Below are 21,762 nucleotides of genomic sequence, written 5' to 3'. Positions count from 1 at the left end.
GTGCAGAAGAGAACAGGGGGTGCGTAAGTCACTACCCATGTGAATAGTTACAATAATTCTACAGTGCTGCGATGTTATTTACAAACACATAAACCATAAATAGAAGTAAATTAGAAAATATGTATGCGCGTTGCTGTGGGACTTGAATGCATCAACCTTAACTACATGAACAAGACACATTTAACCTGAAAAAAAAAAAAAAAAATTTCAACATAATCATGGACGAACAAAAAAGATAAATCTAGAAAATTATAAAAAGAATTGTAACCATAGATTCAGGAAATTATAAAAATCCATCCGGTCAAGAGACAATATAATAGTTGTGGGAAGGTGAGCATGCAACTAAGAATCTAAGATATACTTAATTTGCAATTCCATTATAATTTCACACAAAAAAAAGATCAAATTTTGATTGAAACATCAAACAAAACAATCTCATATGTTACAAATTGAACCAACTAAATAAGAATCTATCAATATGATTTTCAACCTAACTATAAAAAAGAGCTTTATAACAACACAATCAACATTATTTGAACTTAACTAAAAAGAAACTGATTGCATGTTATAAATTCCATGGGTAATTTGATTTTGCAAATTAAAAAGAGTCGAAGAATATTGAAAATTACTAAACCGCATCACAACGAACCCATACCCATACCTCCCTTACTCGTTCCCTTCAACCCTTTCAGAAAATCCTCCCATCTCTCTGTCTCTGCAAATCGCAGAAAACAAACCCTAAACCAAATCCCTGAAATCCCTCGCTTAAATCCTCCCACATCTCTCTTGGACACCCCCTATCTCTGACTCTGCAAACCCTAAATCAAATCTCCTTATCCTATTTTGGACCCCCCCCCCCCCCCCATCTCTCTGCCAATCGTACAAACAAAAACCCAAACCTAATCATTCAAATCCTACCAAAACCTAATCCTTGAAACCCCACCCAAACCTAATCCCTGAAACCGCTTGTCTCAAACACCCAACACCTTTCTCTCTCTCTCTCTCTCTCTCAGATATCCGTAAACGAAGTGCCTCGTAGCATCGAATCGACCTGCAACACCCTCGGGCGAGATCGAGAGCAGCAGAATAAGATATTTGTCAAAGAGCTGCGAAACAGAAAAGTAAAAACGATAAGTAAAGCAAACAACGCAGTCGAAAGAGAGAACCGAGCGATGATCGGTTTTACTTTTCATATTTCCATTTATAATGTACCAGCAAGGAAACGATAGTATATTTTACAGAGAAATATAAATATTGTTTTCAACGAATTAATATGATTGCAAATGTAATAGCTACATACAATGAGGTAGGAGAAATGATGGAAGATGCACTGAAATTTGAGGTCCATAGGTTGAGAAGAGTCCATAGCATTGATCCATATATGGATATCTTGCACAGACCTACAGTTCAAGCTCCGAACAAAGTATCAATTTATTAGCAATTGTGACATTCATTATTCCTAAAAAAAGTTATTGATTCACAAATAAACAAATGAAAGTAATCGGAAAAGTAACGCTTACCACATGCTAGCTAAATCCGAACTCAAAATGACCACGATATTTTCCTGGCGATGATTACAGAGAGATTGCTGCCTGGGACTTCTGTCCATCCCCTGAAAACAATGTCATGAACTTATTTATTGGATAAATGTTTGTGTACCCAAGAACTACACTGAAACAACCACAAAGATTCAAACTTCTACAATAAAAATGATCTGCAACTAATAAAAAAATAATCAACTGGAAATCACATATAAACCCAAATGAAATCTGAACCCCCCAAGCAAAACTAAAAAACACCCTAAATAGACAATCAAACAGAACCAAATGGGGGTTCAAATAAATTTTTTGTTATTGTTTCTCTCTTTCATGCAAGCTTACATCAGTAAAGGAAGCCAGAGATTTTAACCTTTTACCTTTTACCTTGGGTCTGAGATCCTCAAGTCGTGCACTCTCCAAACGTTTCTAGAAAGCAAAAAGCACTGTTTCCTGGAAAAGCACCAATATTCAGACATTTGCACAACTAATGGTGCACTAATTGAGTTCCCAACCTCTAAGGATGCTATCATATAGCACTACAGTTAAGCACATTTCTTTCCGAAATTAAATTAAGAACAAATTCAACATTCACATGCCACAACAATTACACTGTTCCATGAAGTAATCTTACTATCACAGCCAAATTGACACAAAACATGTAACAGTCCTTTTGAAAACAAAATTCAACCCATTGATCATATACTCATTTAGCACTCTATATACAGATCACAGAGTTCCAATAATTTTCCGAAAACAACAAACCCAACAAACATGAAGAAAAAAAAAAAAAAAAAAAAAAAAATTAACTAAGTACCCAATTGTATAATCCATCAGAAACATACAAACTTGCACATGTTTAAGGACCATGAGAAAGAAGCAGGGTAGTTAAGCATATCAATATTTGCATAAGATGAACCAACATTTGAAAAGTATAAGCAGATGGACCAACACAGAGAGAAAACACCTAAATTTACAGCAACATGAAAGCTTAATGGGAATTACACATTTCCATTGGACCTAAGGATCATACACCCAACACCAAACACCTCATCGTGATCAAACCAAACTAAACTTTCATTCAATTAAGTCTCAAACACTTTAATTAAGTTAAAAAGAACAGTCCAATTCTACCAAAACTATATACAGAAACCGAGAAAAACAGAACAAACAGGGGTGCAAAGGTGTGTAATGACACTAATTTTCTCAAGCAGCCCAAAAACACTGACCAACCCAAAATCAGAAAAATATCCAAACTAAAACATACAATCACCATGGTCAAGCAGCAAACGATAAATTAGAAATATAAAACAAAGAAAAAACAAACAGAAACACACTAAAACTTGCCATCGGTGAACACCATACCTTGGAAGGAGTAGACACACGCAGCTATTTGAGACCGATCCCACCGAAACACAATTTGTGCACTTCGACAAAAAGGGGAGAAATCCAAATCTCAACCAATTGGCCCGTCGTCTGAAAATCGAAAGCGCAAACAAAATCCCAAAATAAACCAAAAGCAGGGTTTCCTTGGTGGGTATTTTGTGAGAGGAAAAACGGAAGATTTGAGGGTGGGAGAAACGAAGAGAAAGGTGGGTTCGTAGTGAGTGAAGGGGTGAAAAGAAATCCCTGGAAATCAGCCTACCCCATACTTCTCCCTTACTCTTTCTCCCTAAACCCATATCTCCCTGCCGAAAATCCTCTCCCCTACCCCCATGCTCCCCCGTCTCTCTCTGCAACGGACAGAACTGTCCCTTTTCCCGTACGCGTCCAGCATGTTTGAAGCTTGTCGACCGTCACTACTTGGTTTGTAGGCTCCAAGGAGCAAGATGTAAGAATACTCTGACCTTTAAAAATCAAAGATGAAGTCATAGCGGACTTCAATAGTAAGCTTCTCATCTCTTGCAAAAACAATATGCTCGACTTACAATAGGTCCAAGTCCAATTATGAGCCAAGTTTTCTCTGAGAGCAGTGGCCACTATTTATATAGATAAACAATCCCTACGATTCTCCTATTAGAATCCTTGTAGAAAACCAACATTGTCTCCCAGTTATAATATTAGTGAGTAGTTTATGATCAATTCCCAGTCTCAATCCTTTATAAACTAGGACAACCAAACCTCTTCTAATAAGACTTTTAAAAACCAATTCAAACTCATATATCTAGCCAAAATACACCTACACTTATGCTCATCTTCTAACACAAGATTCATCAAGATTGTTTCAATACATTAGCCTTCCAAACTAAACTCGACTATTCATCCGCAGGGTACTCTGAGCAAAAACAAATCAACAAGGTATTAGGAAAGTGCATTAGGCCATCAAATGATAGAACTGATACTCATCAACCATTCTTTGTGACCCTGCTGAACTTCTTGGTGAAGCGTTTTCACAGCAATAACCATCCCAGTACCAGGCTTGGCAGCTGTTAGTGAATTCTTGTCAACCCACCCCTTAAAGACACAGCCAAAATGTCCTTCACCCAACACAGACTCAGGACGGAAGTTCCTGTTGGCTGTTCTCAGTTCATTAAATCCGAATTTCTTCACATGGGAGGACTGCAAGATCTCACCCTCTGTCCAAGGAGTTGAAGGCACCAAGAGAGTCGACACTCTGCAACTTGAAAGTAATCCTAGACATGACAAATCCCATATAAATTGTACATAAGGCTCAAAATTCAATTGTAGGACAAAATAAGTTCCCAAAATAATCTATAACATCAGAATACCAGCATAGTATGGCTATGTTGGTTTGATTCTATATCCAATCCAACTGTAAGAATGGAGGTTCATGTACTGCAGTACCTTCAATTTCACTTTGGTTCTGTACCACACCACTCCCTTCAATTTTCTAAGCAACTGCCTTTTTATTCCTGACGGAAAGCAATGACTCCTTCACATCCCTTGTTCCCTGCACATTCAGCATATCTAATCCAACTGTACCTCTGGTTTGAATTTGACCTTGAAGCACACCGCTTTCTTCAATTTGCTTGATCACCGCCTCTACATGTTGCACTGAAGCAAAAGTCTGCTTCACATCTCTTGCTATTGTCACTTTCAGTATATTTAACAGTATTTGAAGTGATTCATCCAATCTGAGAAGCTTGTCAGTGTATTTATATTGTTTGCAGCTGGCCCACAAATGATCCTTGGAGCACTTGCTGATGAGCTCTACACCGTTCTCCATTTGTATTCTAAAATCTTTGAGTTGCTCCTCTGCGCGATCTAATACCTTGTTATGTTTTGTTATCTCTTCAATCAATGGTTTTACAGATTCCAGGGTGGCTATAAGATTTTCTAATAGTGGTTTAAACATCACAGTCTTGTCCCTTGCTTCTACAACGGCGTCAAACAAAGCAAAAAACACTGCTTCAAGAGAAGCTCCTCCGTCGAATGATGTCACTGCATAATGACAACACCAACAAAATCAGAAAACTCGTAATTGTTTCAATCGAAAGTTCAGAAAGAATATGTGAAAAAAAAGTGAGATGCCTGACAAATTTGGAATTCAATATAAAAAAAAATTCATTTGTAACAGAAGAACATAATCAAGTTAATATTAACTTTGTACGTTAATTAAATCTACGTATAAATCTGATCATGTGAGAAGGGATGGAAATAGAGAGAATCATTCAAATATAGAGTTGCCTGCTCTATTATCTTTTCCATTAATAACTGGTAAAGAACAGAACTGAAAAGAAAGAACTGTGAAGTTGTAAGCATAGAGTTTACATCTCTATTCAAATAAAAAAAATATATGGAATCTCTTTTTATGTTATCTTTCCAACACTTGACACCAAAAATAAATCGAAACAAAGGCCATTTAGAACCCCAGAAAACAATATACCAAGAGGCTCGAAGCCAATCAACACAAACGAACTAACGTGTTCTTACTTTGTTTGTGATCATACAAGAGAATATAAAAAGAATCTGTTCAAAGAAGGGTGTTAAGCTCTTGTTAGCCGTGGGCATCAATATCCAAAGAAAACAAAATCTATATCAGATGTTCGGGTTTAATTACCATCCGTCTGATCCAAAATTAGCTAAATATTGAGTAATGCTTATTGCTACAACAAAAGCTATATTCCAAAAACGGCAAAAGAAAATATACGCCAAGCATGTCTATAAATTTAGTTCCAATCAACGCACCTTGTTCCCCACTATTCCATTGAGTTTGCTCCCGTGGAGCGGTTTCTGTACTACTTCCGGAAACCAAATTCTCCAAGCCATTCCCTCCTTCCCCAGCTCTCTGCTGCAGTAATTTCTGTATACCTACAGTCTTCTGTTCACTTCATCCAATTTATTTCGGTTTTGCCTCGACAACGATAAAACCTCTTTCACATCCCTTGCTTCCTGCATCTTCAATTTTTGCAGCAATCCTTTGAGAGCCCTATCCAACTCAACAATTTGGTCAGTATAATCATACAAACAGCAATAGTTCCACATTCGAAAATTCGATAACTTTACAACCAGCTTTACGCCTTCCTCCATCTGCATTTTAAGACTTTCGATTTCGTCGTTGGGGAGACCCAATTCCACATTATGCTCTTCAATTTGTTGGACGTCTCTCGGTACTAGGGAGTCCAGTGTAGATTTGAGGTCTCCCAGAAGGGATTTAAAGGTGCTGCTCTTGCTCATCGCTTGCTTAACGCCGTCGTAGAGCAGCGTAAACAGCGTTCCGCCAATAAATTCTAGTGCCATAGTTACCAAAGCACTCCCACTACAGCAAAATTAGAAATATTTGTGTTTGATTGCAACATAAACTTTGGCCAACCTTATTCAATACGGTGACGAATTGGGTGGCTCCGCTTGCCATGAAGGGTGGAAGAGACGAGACCCCCATCCTCCTCCCTCCATCTCTTGGTCCCTGGAGGCTGCCATCAGAGGTCATCTCTTGGTATTTTGTTGTACTTCCTTCGCGTCTTTTAGGGGTGTAGCCAAACTGATTTTAAAGGATTTTAAAAGTGATAGATTTGATAAGATTTAAGAGGATTGAAAACTCTTAGAAAATTTATATGCATTTTTAAAGAATTTGAATGGATTGTGGTGGATTGTGGTGAAAGGATTTGAAATCCTATGGCACGAGGTTAGATTCTTTTTAGTCTTGGTTATATATATTTTTAGCTCTCAAATCCCACAAAATCCACAACTTATTGAAATCCTTCAAAATGTTAGGGCCTGTTTGGTACGCTATTTGAATCCAATTTTTTAAACCCAAAAACAATTTTCAAGTTTTAGGCCTTAAAAACTTGTTTGGTATGACTATTTTCAAAAACTGAATTCAAGACTAATTCAAAAATATAGTCTATTATCTATAAACATAAAAAGTGAGTTTTTAGAGTTTTTAAACTTAAAACTCACTCATTTATTTTTTCTCCTTTCTCCATTCTCACTCCAAATCTATCTTCTTTTCTTATTTTCCTCTCCTTTTTATTTTTTATTTTTTATCTTTTTCGTCTTTCTTTCAATCCGTCCTCTTCATTCTCTTAATTCTTTCTCTTTCCTCTTTATCTTTCCTCTTTCTCTTTATCTCGTCTGATCCTCTCTTTTCTCTCTTTCCTTCAATCATCTCTTACTTTCTTTCTCCTCTCTCCTCTTTCTCCCTCTCCTGCTACGTCCTCTTTTTAGATCTCTTTGTCTAGTTTAAGTCGTAAGATTTAAAATTTTAAAATCACAAACTAATCAAGTTTTTGAGTATTAAAGTCTAGTTTAAGTCGTAAGATTTAAATATTTAAAATCACAAACCAATCAAGTTTTTGAGTCTTGACAAAATAGGGGATAAAAAATCGTATCACAATCTATTTACATTCCTTGCAATTGTTTTAACCATGATAACTTTTTACTTATTCTTTGTCTATAGTACTTCTTTGCAGGATTCGTCCTTTGAGTTCTCTTGAGTGAGGTTGAGTGAACTTAGTTATAGGGTTTGGGTTATTTTGTCAAGGAAAGCCAAAGGAGGAGATTGTGAAGTCTAGTTTTATTGTTTGGCTTCCCTTTGTCAAATGTTGTAAATTGTACCACACATGCTTTAGTTAGATTTAGGGTTGAAATGCTACTTTTGGGATCGTGTTGCTGGAAATATCACTTCAAAAGCTTAACTTCTCTCATCAAAGGTTTGTTCATTCATATGCATTTCATGTTATTATTTCCAGTACATTATATCTAGTGGTTTTGTCTCGTCAAAACTTCTCGTTGCTTTCATACAAGCTGGGCACACATTTTAAGACAACCCACATGGGCCATTTGATAGCTTATTCCCGAAAATGGTTTTTCAACCCTAAATCTTTTCAAATTGATTTTTCACATGACATGTGGCCTTTCATCCCCTCTCTTTGTCTGAAACTCAGCCTTCTTCATAAATATCAATCTAGGGTTCTCTTCAACTTGGCTATGAGATTTATAAGGGTTGTTTTCAGCTTTGAGCTGCCCCTTTGTTCTTACTTGAAAATCCTAGCCACAAAATCACACTCTTGCACTAAATACCTAGATCATTGCATAATAAGGTAGCATTGCTTTCATGATTTTGATATTTGTTTTAGGTAAGCTTTTCTAGTTTCAAATCTTTGAGTTGACATCTTTTTGGATTCACGTTAGTTTCATCTTTCAAGTATTTGATTGGTGAAACTGACTAGATATCGAATCCAGATTTGCATCAACTACATAATAACATCATTCACATAAGTTGATTTGATTTCAAAGCCACAAGGTGAAGAGCTGAGGAGAAGCTGTCACTTCGTGAAGACTGAATGAATCGATCTCATGAAAGGCAAGGTTGCACAAAAGTCCAAGCTGCTCCATAGATTAAGATCTAGGAATTGAGTTTCTATGGTTACTTTGTAAGAATCCTTGTTTCAGAGTTAAAATGTGTAAAACTGGATCTTAGTTAACTTGGAACATTTTAGTAAATTGAGTTTTAATTTGACTATTTCTGTTGTGAGTAAACTACCATATATGATCTTAGCTGTTGAGTGTTGCTGACTAGTTAGACAAACACATATAGATTTTAAATTGCAGGTTATTTCACCTAGTGCCAATTTCACATTCAAACTAATAAACTTGTCTTAAGATTGTTTGAAAAATTAGGGTCTACTTGCTCTATTAAATCACATAGAAAATCAATAAATAATTCATGCAATTATATATCAAAGTAATGCATGCACATGGAGAAAATTGTAGTAATGGTCCCTCAACTAAAAATTATGACCATTGGTCCATTAACTTATCAAAACGTGCAGTTATAGTCATTTTCGTTAACTCCGTCAGAATTCCATCAAAATGAGTTATGTTAGAAAGACCATTGCTATTATTGGGTTAAAGTTGAGAGACCATTACTCTAATTGGGTTAAAGTTAAGGGACCATTTCTCCAGTTGTGTTAAAGTTAAGGGACCATAGCTACAATTTTTCTCATTTAGTTATTTATATTTGCCCCTCGATTCAGCCTTATGTGTGTGGCACATGACTCATGTTGATAGAAGTTCTAACGAAGTTGAAGAAAAAGACCATAACTACACGTTTTTGGAGTTAAGGGACTAATGCTCATGGATTTTTAATTGAGAGACCATTACACCAATTAGGTTAAAGTTGAGAGACCATTGCTACAATTTCCTCCATGCACATGAGTAACCAATGTTAAAGGAACTTGACATAATGGATTAGAAAAACCTGGGAATACGGTGTTAGACACCCTGTCTTTAAGACAAGTTTACGTCCCCTATTGGCGGTTGTCTCTCAGGATAGAACAACCACGTCTTTATAATTGTAGCACCCCAAATTACAAAGCTTCAATGAACCACAATTGTGTTGAAAACTCTCTCATATAGACTCAATATAACTCTATAATTTTTAGTGCACTATATGTATGGTAAAAAGTTGTTAAGTGATTATAGGGGGTTTCCCTATTTATAGGATTTGATGTAGTATCCCACATCGGCGGGGTGAAGGTTGGTCCCTGGCCTTATATGTACATGCCCCTCTCTTCCTAGCATGACTTGTTTTGGGTGGAAGCCCAAGAACAAATCTGTGAAGGCATGGTCCAAAGCGGACAATATCATGCTACGGCAAAGTCGGGATGTGACAGTTTGGTATCAGAGCCAGACTCACTGTCCGTTCGGATGTGCCGACGAGGACATCGATCTGCCTAAGAGGGGTGGATTGTAGTATCCCACATCGGCGGGGTGAAGGTTGGTCCCTGGCCTTATATGTACATGTCCCTCTCTTCCTAGCATGATGCGTTTTGGGTGGAAACCCAAGAACAAATCTGTGAGGGCGTGGCTCAAAGCGGACAATATCGTGCTATGGCGGAGTCGAGATGTGACATTTGAGATACCTCTTTGAAAAGCATGTGACCATTTGCAATTCTTCATTCATGAAAACTCAAAAGTTGCAATTCTTCATTTGATTATAGGGGGTTTCCCTATTTATAGAAAGGGTGTGCTATCCACATACCCTATTTTACTTCTCACACATTATTTGATAATTTTTGTTCGTTGATCTTTTTCAATTCATCCAACTGACGGCCGAAAATTAAAAAAGTGTGTGAGAAGTAAAATGGGATGTGTGGATGTTACACCCCATTAATGGGATATGTCGAGAAATTTCAAAAACTTTAAGGTTCCTAATCGAGCTAGCAACTCTAATATGATTTGTTCATCCGAAGCGCATCATCGAGGAAAAGGAGCAGCACGACGATTCATCCGATGCAACACGACCTCCCTGAAGATTCTCCACACCTTCCTTCACGCCGTTCAATGGAGATTCAGACCCTGATCGAATAACTAGCGAAGTGTTATGACACTTCACAAGCAGGACAAAGTCTTGATGTGCTAAGTTTTTGTTATGACTTTGCAGAGAGCAGCACATGATTGGTTCCACACTGTGGACCACGATCTATTGGTCTTTTATAGGAACTTGCCTTTGTTTTCACGAATGAGTATTTGTCCTACTAAGTTGTCAAAAATTGTCAGATCACCTTTTCAGCGTGGTGAAAAAGCCCAACGAATCTATCCAGTACTACATTCAGTGCTTCGAGACTAAAATGGCTAAGATTTTCAGCTGCGATGAAACAGTCGCGTGGACAGCTTTCAAGAGAGGACCGCCAGTAGGTTATCACTCTGTAGAGACATTACCACGACCCCAAAGCAAACCTTAGCTAAGCATTTTAACTTAGCAAAGGGTCATGCGATTTGGGACGATAAGAAACGAGCAAGAAAGGCACCCAATTCAATCACGAAGTAGAAACCATCCAAGAAAGAAGACGACTACAAAAGCTCCATCAAGGTAGAGGGCGGAAGGAAGCAAAAACGACGTTCCACATTATACGATAGTTCTTCCAAGAGGACTTATACTAAGTTCAACGTCCATATCCACAAACACATTCAAGAAAGCACAGCCTCTGGGGGGCAAGAAGGATTAGATGAAGTATTGTGTCTTTCATAAGGCTACCGGCCACCTGACAAACGAATGTATAGACTGGAAGAACCATCTCCAAAAGTTGGTTAAGTAGCAAAGATGTAAGGCGAAGCGGCACAGAAAATCATCCGGACTAATTCGATCATTGCCGAATTTGAGCACCTTGCTTATATTGCCAAGGAGAAAATGAGAAAGATCCACCAAGCTAAGCTAATGTCTAGGTGTAGGCTAGTGATTTGGAAGACAACCAACTCAATAGATTTTCCAAGATCACGTCAAAGTCAACCAACCTCACAACGATGCATTCATCATCAGTACCAGATTGCTTGTCCGAAAGTAGATCGCATGCATGCAGATAAAGGAAATGCCGCCAAATTCTTTCAACTCTTCATCGTTAAGAAACTTGGCATGAAGAAGATTATCACTAAGAAGTCTAGTCTGCTATCTGGTTGTAATGGTGCCACCTGTACCACCGTTGACACCATTGAGCTCGACGACTACACACCTCTTATCGTCAACCCTCAGAAGTTTGCAATCATCAATGAACCATCGCTCTACAATAACATATTGAGCAAGCCATAGACGAACAAGATCACCACCCAGACTTTAAGCAAATGTCAGAAGATTTGATTTCCCATCCTCAGTGGCGGAGTAGGTGAGATCCGGCCTGATCAAGCCATGACCAAGAGGTGCGCAGTCCAATGACTCGAGGAGAAAGAGTTCACCCAATCAACATAAACTGAGGACAACATGACGACTCCAGACAACTCTAACTATGATCAAGCAAGCGAACTCCTACTAGACTCCACGGCAGAGGAATAAGGATGGAAGCCATAAGAGTATGCCATACATGTCATACTTGATCCAGGTCGCCTTAAAAGGAAGGCGAGGATAGTCAGGCTCAGCACATGGAAGAAGCGAGGATAGTCAGGCTCAGCACATGGAAGAACAATGAGCTCACCGCGTTTCATTAGGAAAACAAAGACGTGTTCTCATGGTTCCCTTTAGACATCTGCTGCAAGCTGCACGTAGATCCGAACTTCAAGCCCGTGGCTTGAATGTACAACATGAAGTTGTATTTCACTAATAGTACATTCAGAGTCTCCTCAGACAGAAATCTTGGCTACTTAGTCACCCAACACGGAATAGAAGCTCATCTGAAGTAAATGAAAGCCATCCACAAGCAGCAGCCCTAAATCATTCTCTAAGTCTACCGAGGAGATTCATAGCCTTACTGGTAGAGCGGTCTTCGTAAATCGTTTTCTATCCGGGTCTACTGATCGCTGCAGACCATTTTCAGGGCTCTCAAGAAGGGACGAACAAAAATGGGATGAGAAGTGCGAACGGGCATTCTAAGACTTGAAAAAGTACTTGTCGCAACCTCCTCTCATTTCCAAGCCTCATACAAACGAATATCTTTATCTATTCTTAGCTGTTTCAGATTCAGCAGTCAGCTCTATTATAACACCCCAGAAAAATTTCGGGTTTTGGGGTGCTATCAATGTTTGTAGGTCAATAACTCAAGGTCTTCGCGCGTAATACTAATTAGGAAAGCCCATTGAAACTACCTAGTAGGACCACATTGACGAATTTATTACATAATATAGTCTAATAGTATTCCTCTTCATTTGTAAGTGAAAGATTTTACATTTGATTCTCGCCAAAAACGACTTTAAACCACATTATTGCTAGCTCATTGTAAAACTTAACCCACCTACCCTTTAATGCAGATAATATCGCTTGTTAAAAAAATTGTAACATAAAATATTGCCGATGTAAAATAGCAAAAGCAAGAAGAAAAAAAAGGAAACAAGGAGTAAAGTCAAATGATTTGCCACATACTACATAGAAAACATAAATCCCACATGTTACATAGATTATCCACTTTCCATGAACAAAGGGGAGCGCAGAAGAGAACACGGAGTAAATTGATGAAGCACCATGGCCTTAGGTTGGAAGCTTGTTGAGCCAATTTAGGTTGATATCTTCTTTGATCACCTTTATGTGTACGTTTGTGAGAAATGGTAAGAAGGGTTCCCATAAAGTTTTTGTCTCTTCATCGCATATCACTTCGTTCAACTGCTCAAGATCCATAACAGACGCAGGCAGCTCTTCCAGTCTTGAACACTGGCTCACGTTGATCTTTTCCACGCTGCACATTGCACCAATGTCCTCGGGCAACTCCTTTATGCTAAAGCAATCGGATATGTCGAGAAATTTCAAAACTTTAAGGTTCCTAATCGAGCCTGGCAACTTTAACAACTCTGCACATGACCTAAGCCTCAACACTTCAAGATTGACTAGCTTTCCGACGTCTGCAGGCAAGGCAGATAGCTTATGACAGTTGGTGATGCTAAGTTTCTTAAGGTGAACAAGGTCACAAAGGTTGTCAGGAAATTGCACCAGATCATGGCAATAATCCATGTTCAATTCCACTAGATTTGGCAGTGCATCTAAAATTTGGCCGAAACCTTGGCCGATATCACACATGAAAAAAGATATCTTTTGCAAGCTTTTCAACTGTTTAAGGACCTTGCTTATGGGAGGAATTGAAATATGTTCTAATCTAATTCTCTTAAGATTTGATAGCGAACCAAGTAGTTCAAAATTATCTAGTTCAGCAGGTAACAAGCCGTCATTTTTTAGTATTAGAACCTTTAGTTTATCCATTTTCTCCATAAACTCAGGTAAGGCATAGTTTTTTGTTTGAAAATTCAGAACTAGAACCTCTGCTTCGGGTACTTGCATGTTTGGCCATTTTGCTGAGAAGGCTCCATCTGCAAACAATAAGCTTTAAGATGTTAGCGTGGGTTGAACTTAAATGTGTCAAAGTCCGATTGAAGTCTTAGTATGAATGAGCATGTGTGTGTGTGTGCACCCAAGCGTGTCCCGAGCGCACATGTATAAATATTTACTAAAGAGAGATTGTTGGAACCTGTTGAGATAGATAATAGTCGAGCCTTGATCTCTTCATACTTTTGTTCTATCAACCACTTAGGAAGTTTGTCCCCACATATGTTTATATATAGTCGTTCCCTATGTTCTAATGGGCCTTGACTCGCCTGATGGATCGCCAACTCTCTAAGCATGTCGTGCTGGGTGACAAAGTGTTCAGTGTAATAGCCATCCGCCTCCCTCTCATGCCTGGATGATCAATATTAATTTCTTTACTGATTTGTTCAGCATACATATTGAAATAGAAAATTATGACCAGCCTGCGTACCTTGTGACAACAAGATTAGCTAAACTTCGGGTGGTAAGCTCGTGCAGGTTGGCAATGGTCAGAATTTCTTCATCTAGACCATATAACTCTGCCCACATATCAATGAGGGCGGCAACAGCAATTCTTTGGTCCTCCGGAAAAGAACCTAGATCGAGGAAGCATTCCTTGATGATAGGTTTTTCTTTATCCAAGGCATCTAAACTGCTTTGGAGGCAAGCAAGCAATTCCTTGTCAGAATCAAGAATAGACGAACCTTTGCACCATTCCACTACTCTTTTGTGCCAGATTTCGATAGGCTGGCCGCGAAGTGATCTCCCGACCAATGCAATGGCAAGTGGGCATCCCTTACAGCGCTTGATAATCTGCAATTTAATTATCCAAAATGAATTTAATTACTATTATTTGATTATATTGTTGAAAATCATCTAAATGGTTTCATAAAGATGATAAAATTGTAAATTGTCTACTCTTTCATTCTTCTTTCTTCGTTCTTCACAGTTCATTAACGTGTGTATTTCTTTACCCTCTTCTGAGGCATTAATATATGTGCATACCGGACTAAGAAATCACCTTTCTCGAAAGATCTTCGTAAGTATAAGAGTTCTTATCCTCCAAGGATGCCGAGTAGTGAAAAAGGATCATTGCATCTTCATCACTCAATGATGCCAAACGATAAGGAGAACCGAATCTTGGAAATGCAAATCTAGATGTGACCAAAATCTTGTAATTTGAAAACTTTAGTTGATCAAACTTCTCAAGAAGGGACTCTGATCCCGACCAAACATCATCCAGCACAAACAATAGAGGATTTTGTCTTGATTCCTTCAGAAATTGTTGCAAACAGTTAGCTACCATGACTTCGTTTTGGAAAGCAGGCGGCTCGGACCCCTTCTGTTGATACAGTTCATGTACAATAAGGTCCAAGCTGGGCTTCTTCGAGACATTGACAAAGAAGATGTTGTTCTTGAATGTATCTATCCAAACAGAACGTAAGAAAGGTGTTAATAAAAGGTTAACTAGATATGTCTGCAATTCTCAGATCAAGAAAGTAATCAAGCAGGGAGCTCATTGCAGGATTTGTTAACTCTAAGAGGAAGGAATCAACTTATCACTAGGAAGTAAAACTTCACCAAAAAAAAGTTGAAATCATAGATAGCATACCTTTGACTTCTTGATCCTGACAAAACTTTCTAGCCAAGGTGGTTTTCCCACACCCTCCAGCAGCAGTCAGCACAAGCATAGACACCTTTTCATCCTTGAGGAGCTTCATCTTCAACTCCTTCAACGGCACATCCAACCCGACTGTAACCGATGGCGCTTCAGGCACCCTAGGCGAACATGTAACTATTTCAGGCTGATTAGTTTTCATCTCCAAACTCTCTTCTACTCGAGAGAGCACCTTCTCGATCATCCTGAGAGAAGCCAACGTCTCCCTCGCATCCCTCGTACCCTGCAGTTTAAGCACATCAAACAATCTTCGAAGAGATTTGTCCAGTTGACGAAGCTTTTTGGCGTATTTGTGTTTTCTCCACAGGGCAACTTTGCTGCACTTGTGAACAAGATTTGCCCCCTTCTCCATCTGTAGTGCAAAATTTTGCAGCCCCTCTTCGGGGCTAGATTTTTCGATGTCTATGATGAGTGGTTGTAGAGAGTCTAGCGTGGCTTTGATGACTCGGAGGCGGCGTCGGAACATTTTATTCTCCTGCTGCGCTGCTTTTACAGCGTCAAAGAGCGTTTGAAATGGCGTTCTGAGAGCACCTATTCCGGGTGAAGCTAGAGACATACTTAGCAAAACAAGGAGACTCAGAACTCAACTCAATTAGGCAATCTGTTCCTGGCTGAAGAAACAAGATCAGAAAGTCGAATGGGACACACGGAGAGGGAGTAAAATAATCTATGTTTGCTCAGAAACTGAGAATGTTATGTAAGCTTTTGGTGGTTCCAGCTGTCTGTTGGTTGGTTTCAGCACGCATATATATAACACAACTAACAGACGTAAGCAAATACACCCAAGAAGCGAGGAAAGACATTTGCAGGAGACGAGAAGAGACGCCGAATTTTCCACCACATAGAGTGCCTTGGCCTTTTAAAAAGAAATGTTGTGCTGTCGAATAAATAGTTTAAAATAATACAGTAAAAGTAAGCGTTCCAATTCTTATATAAATTGACAGTGACTATTAAATGATTAAAAAAAATTACCATGTTTGAATAAAAAATTAACTTACTTTTTTTTTAATAATCTTCCATTTTTATTAATAGGAAAATTCTAATAATTTTACCTTAAATCTTTCGGTTTCGCAGAAACCCCCTTTTCCGCCGCCGCCGCCGCCGTCTCCTACTTTTACCTATAATCTAGGTCTGGGTTCCTTCCTTCCGCCGCCGCCACGACCTCCCAGCCCAAGGCACAATCCTAACCACCCAATCTCTCTCTGTCATCCCGTTTCCCCACAGCCATTCCCAAAATTTCAATTTCTCATGGGATCTACGGCTCCAAATTGTCGCTAGCTAGGAGCTCCAATGTCCGATCTCCATAACCCAGACGGATCAGACCACAACGACGCCAGTTGAAGTCCGAAACTCAATGGATTCGTCGCATGCAGTCTCGCTCACCTTCCCTCTTCCACACAAAGCCCAAATTTCATTTTCCTTCTTGTTTCTTTCTATAAACCATCAATCTCTCTCTTTGTTCCCATGTGAGCACTGTAAGATCAAGATTTAAAGAAAACTCAGCAGAAAACGAGCAGAGCATACTCTAATTCATTCAAGGAATTATGGCTTATTGTTGATTTCTCCAGGTAATTGAAGGTCGACAACCTTCAATTTGAAGGACGATCAGGAGAGAGGGGAAAAGAAAAAGGAGGATACTGGCGGTAATAATTAAAAAAGAAAAGAGGGGAAAAGAAAAAGTAGGATACAGGCGATAATAATTAAAAAAGAAAAGAGGGGAAAAGAAAAAGGAGGATACTGGCGGTAGGATACTGGCGGTAATAATTAAAAAAGAAAAGAGGGGAAAAGAAAAAGGAGGATACTGGCGGTAATAATTAAAAAAGAAAAGAGGGGAAAAGAAAAAGGAGGATACTGGCGGTAATAATTAAAAAAGAAAACTAATGAAAATAGTATAATTGTCATTATGAAAATTTTATTTAACTTTAAGAAAAACTAATGAAAATGGTTTAAAAAAATTTTAATTTTAATAAAAAAAATCATGTTATAAGTTTTGTTTAATGATTAGTACAAAGCCCATATTAAAGTAGTTGAACTAAAAATGGGCTAACTATAATAAATTATGATTTGTCAATTTTATACCTAACTTTTTTAGGTTGAGTTTCAGATTTTCGTCATTAATGGAGTTCATCGTTATTTTACAGACTTTCTTCTTTTTCTTTGAAACAAAAATATAGATCCTCATGCTATTTAATTTATATTTAGTATTATTTTCGTTGATATATGATTGTCGTTATTATTCATAATGTATTCGAGGTACTGTTTTTCAATTTTTCTTTGTTAGTGAAGTTCATCGTTTGTTTATCTAGAAAGTAAATTTGAGATCTGCATGTTATTCAATAATAACGACGGGTCATTGTTTCTGGATCTAAATGAAATAAACACATTGTTTCTTAAATGTAAGTTAGAAAATAAATAGTGAAATTCATTGTATTTGAATTCAAAGCAAAATAAGCATCATGTTTCTTAAATATAATCAACTGATGCATGAAAGAAAAGAAACAATCAAAGGTTAAAACATAAACTGTTTTTGGAATCTAAGTCATTGTTTCTGAAATTTAAGTCACTGTTTCTGGATTTTGATTCTTTTCTTTCCAGATACAGTGTTTGTTTGTGCACAGACAAAATAAACACTGTATCTGAATTTTTTTTTTTCCAGAAACAGTGTTATGTTTTGGATTCTCCATAAACAGTTTTATGTTTTGGTTTTTTTTTTTTTTTTTTCCCCAAACACTTTTTCACTGGTTTCTGCCATTAAAATTCTTTGAACTTGTTTCGGCGGCTTTGTTCCGATGAATGCTTCCTTTTTGAACTTTGATTTGGTAAGCCTATATTACAGTAGTACATTTCCCGGATGAAAGAATGCCTAATGCCTATGCATTTGCACTTTCAGCATTAACTTTTACATTCAAGGGGTCTTTTTATACCAGAAAGTTATTCTATCACATTAACCGTTTCTAGAATAAGAAGCCAAGTAAAAAGAGAAATAAATAAACCGGGGGGAAATGAATACAAATGGTGGCACTATTTCAGAAAGTAATGAAGTCTCAAGAAAAATCAAAATACACATGCTTCCTTCACACAACCAAAAAACACATCGTTGAATGTGTATGAAATGCATATCTAATATTTTTCTTCCAAAATGCTCATAATTTTGGGTGCACCTTATGTTTAGTCCTGATCTAACAAGAACCTAAGATAAAGACCTAAGTTAAGGTTATGAATCTCAACTATTTACAGACGCCTGACATGTATGTACATCACTGGGACCATAGGTCCTTATTGGATATGATTGGAATAAAATGCTAACACTATAAATTGTTTGTGGTGCAAATAAGAGGATGAGGACGATGACAAGGAAGAGGAGGATAAGGGCATAAAAAAGGTAGACAATAGTTTTGGATGGTTTTTTATTAAACTTTCAGCCCTTTTGGTTAAATAACATTTTAGGATGATTTTTTCTTAAATATTTGTTGGCTCAAGCCCTTTTCATTAAAGCTCCCTAAACTTTACTGTTCACCCTTTTTTTTTGGGTAGAAACTGGAAATTTATTACTAAGGCAAAAGCCAAATGAGAGGTTATATTCACACTTCAAATTACTTTTCTCATTCTTTAATTTTTTTAATATTTTTTACACACCACAAACATTGCATAGAAAAATATTAAAAAATTAAAAAGGTATAGGAGAAGTAATTTGAGGTGTGTGAATATAATCTTCCAAATATGTCACATCCTAGACAGGCTCCGCCGTAGCACGATATTGTTCGTTTTGGGCCTCGACCACGCCCTCACGATTTTGTTCATGGGAACTCACACGAGAACTTCCCAGTGGGTCACTCATCCTGGAATGCTCTAGCCCGAACTCGCTTAACTTAGGAGTTCAATTGAAACTCGAAGCCAATGAGTTCCCAAAAGGCCTCGTGCTATATGGAGTTGGGCAAGTACATATAAGGCACATCACCCCCTATCCGTTGGTCGATTAACTGTGAGGCTAATTGAAAATTTAGGGATTGTTTTCTAATCATTTTATTTTCAGTTTTTGTTTGAACTTATTGTGAGGCTAATTGAAAATTGAAAGCTACAAGACCGATTGATTAACTGAAAGTTATGAGGCTGATTGATTCCCATTTCATCTTCAATTTTTAACTTTTTTTTTTTTGTCAAATTTAAAAACAATTACCCAACATATTTAAATATTTAAATCTTTTTGTGACTTTTAGCTTTTAAATTAAACTAAAATCCAGAATAGAAAAACTAAATAATTATCAAACATATTTTAATATTTCATGTCCGCGTTTGTTGGAGTTACCGTTTCATTTGGTAGGACTTTCTGTTTAACGCGCAAAACGGGGTCAAGAAAATGGGAACCGGATCTCTCCAGATTCAAAAGATCTGAGCCTATTAATTAATGAATCTCGACTATTGAAATTTGATCTAATAATTATAATTATTATAATTTTTAAAATGATGTTCTATTTGTAATCGTTGAATCAAATTTCAATAGTCAAAATTAATTGATTAATGAACTCAAATCCTTGTGGTTCCGGAGGAATCAGTTCCAAGAAAACGGTAGGGTATTCAATTGAAAAGTTGTCCTGACAACGACGACCAAGACAACAACAACCACAAAAATATTATTCATAACGAAAGCGTGTTGACGGTCCTGTAGTGGGTGACCTCAACAAACCTTTGACCTGTTCTCTTTTGATGATTCCATTCCCAACTTCGAAGAAATTGTAAAAGAAAACCAAATGTTAAACTACCATGCAACTACCTTTAAGGTTCTTACTGTTGAATATTTTAATAATACATTAATATGTTTTGTTGGAAGAAGTTGGGCATTTGCCTAACAGTCGGCCTTTATCACATCAAAGGAAAAGTCATACGTTCTGTGTAAGTTAGGTGGCATAAGTTGGGCATTTGCCTAACAGTTGGCCTTTATCACATCAAAGGAAAAGTCATACGTTCTGTGTAAGTTAGGTGGCATAAGTTGGGCATTTGCCTAACAGTTGGCCTTTATCACATTAAAGGAAAAGTCACACGTTCGTGTGGAAGAAGTTGGGTATTTGCCCAACAGTTGCTCTTCGTCAGATTAAAGCAATGTGACTTTTTCAACTTTGCTAAAAGACATAATCCATGTCTGATTAGTGCATAGTTTACTAAAAATGACATAGCCCTTGGTAGTTGACGCTTTGCATCAGACATGCGTATTGAGCATATTGCTGTAATATTAATTCAGTTGTATCCCATGATGAGAAGGCATACCCAAAACCAAATGATGTATCTCATACCAAGAAGGCATATCCAAAACCAAAGGATATGTGCAATCTCCCCTATATATTGGTAAAATTGTTAGAAAAGAAATTCATTGAAAAATTTGTCGTCTACACAATTTCCTTGCTCTCTCTTCTCTCCATCACATTCATACAATTTCTTTCTAGTTATTTCTAAGGGAATACAATTCGGTTTTGCTAATCAAATATTTCATACTTTGTTGTATCCTGGAAGTGATTTGCCAAAAACCCTTTTGCAAACTCATTCGAGTGGAGGCAAATAACACGTTTAGGAAATGATTCAAGTCGTACTTCAAAGTCATTGTTCAATTTATTTTCTATATTTCTACATTTACTCTAACACTTACCTATTTCAATAATTTCAATTAATTATTCAACGCGGTGTTTTGATTATTGAAAGGAATTAAATATTTATTCTAGCCAATAAAAGTTTGTCTGCATATGCTACGAAAACACTAGGAAATTGTATTCTTGAGCTTCATCATTTTCAATAAACTACAGAGAGGTCTCGTTTACGTGTATTAAAATTTCATTGAAGAATTCATCTCCCTGAGCGTGTATCACAAGTTACGAAAAATGATAGAATTGAGAATTTCTTGTGAGGAGACCATTGTACAATTTCCTTATATTTTCATAGAAGAGGCACAAAAATTTCATTGTTGATTAATAAACTTTTTATGTCTTGTATAATTTTCTTTCCTAAAAAAAATATATTTTTCTTTATGAGATTTAAATTTAAATTGAACTTGTTCATGCAATCAAATATATAGTTTCTATAAGAATTTGTATTAGCACTAAAAGAAGGCCACTTTGTCCTCCCTTTGAGTTGCGTTGTCTATTTTGTCAATGACAACTTCAAGGAAAATAAATTTAAAGTTGATCACGTAAGGTAACTACAAAAACTTTAATAAACTTTTGAACGAGACTAATCAAACTGTATTTGTTGGAATACATAGTTTGAGACCGATTCCTCGCAATAGTCAATAACAATCAATTCCTTTAGATATGGGAATGCATCAAGATTATATATGAACAGCTCAGGAAACTTGACGGGCATACGTGACTATAGATACTAGA

General features: G+C 37.3%; 2 protein-coding genes across 3 annotated transcripts; both read right to left on the bottom strand.

Annotated features, from left to right (window-relative positions):
• Nucleotides 1–863: 863 nt before the first annotated feature.
• On the bottom strand, nt 864–6,236 carry LOC137717477 (uncharacterized). The gene is made up of 7 exons (XM_068456895.1): nt 5,998–6,236; nt 5,685–5,824; nt 2,901–4,937; nt 1,916–1,988; nt 1,521–1,612; nt 1,301–1,400; nt 864–1,106 (listed from the first exon to the last, which is right to left on the bottom strand). The coding sequence occupies exons 1-3, from the start codon at nt 6,234–6,236 to the stop codon at nt 4,387–4,389; spliced, it is 930 nt and encodes a 309-aa protein (XP_068312996.1). The 3' UTR covers nt 864–1,106; nt 1,301–1,400; nt 1,521–1,612; nt 1,916–1,988; nt 2,901–4,386.
• Nucleotides 6,237–12,664: 6,428 nt separating this feature from the next.
• Nucleotides 12,665–16,984, bottom strand: LOC137732580 (probable disease resistance protein At5g66900). 2 transcript variants are annotated; one of them, XM_068471904.1, is made up of 6 exons: nt 16,447–16,984; nt 15,329–16,271; nt 14,738–15,141; nt 14,168–14,529; nt 13,880–14,088; nt 12,665–13,721 (listed from the first exon to the last, which is right to left on the bottom strand). In XM_068471904.1, exons 2-6 carry the CDS (start codon nt 15,948–15,950, stop codon nt 12,892–12,894), a joined length of 2,427 nt encoding a protein of 808 aa, XP_068328005.1. In that variant the 5' UTR covers nt 15,951–16,271; nt 16,447–16,984; the 3' UTR covers nt 12,665–12,891. The 2 variants fall into 2 exon arrangements, with proteins under 2 accessions (XP_068328005.1, XP_068328000.1); XM_068471899.1 differs by lacking the exon at nt 16,447–16,984 and having other exon boundaries at nt 15,329–16,304.
• Between the last annotated feature and the right edge of the window lie 4,778 nt (nt 16,985–21,762).

Source organism: Pyrus communis, chromosome 1 (assembly GCF_963583255.1).
Source record: "Pyrus communis chromosome 1, drPyrComm1.1, whole genome shotgun sequence".
NCBI lineage: Eukaryota > Viridiplantae > Streptophyta > Magnoliopsida > Rosales > Rosaceae > Pyrus > Pyrus communis.
This window is presented reverse-complemented; position numbering and strand designations above follow the sequence as displayed.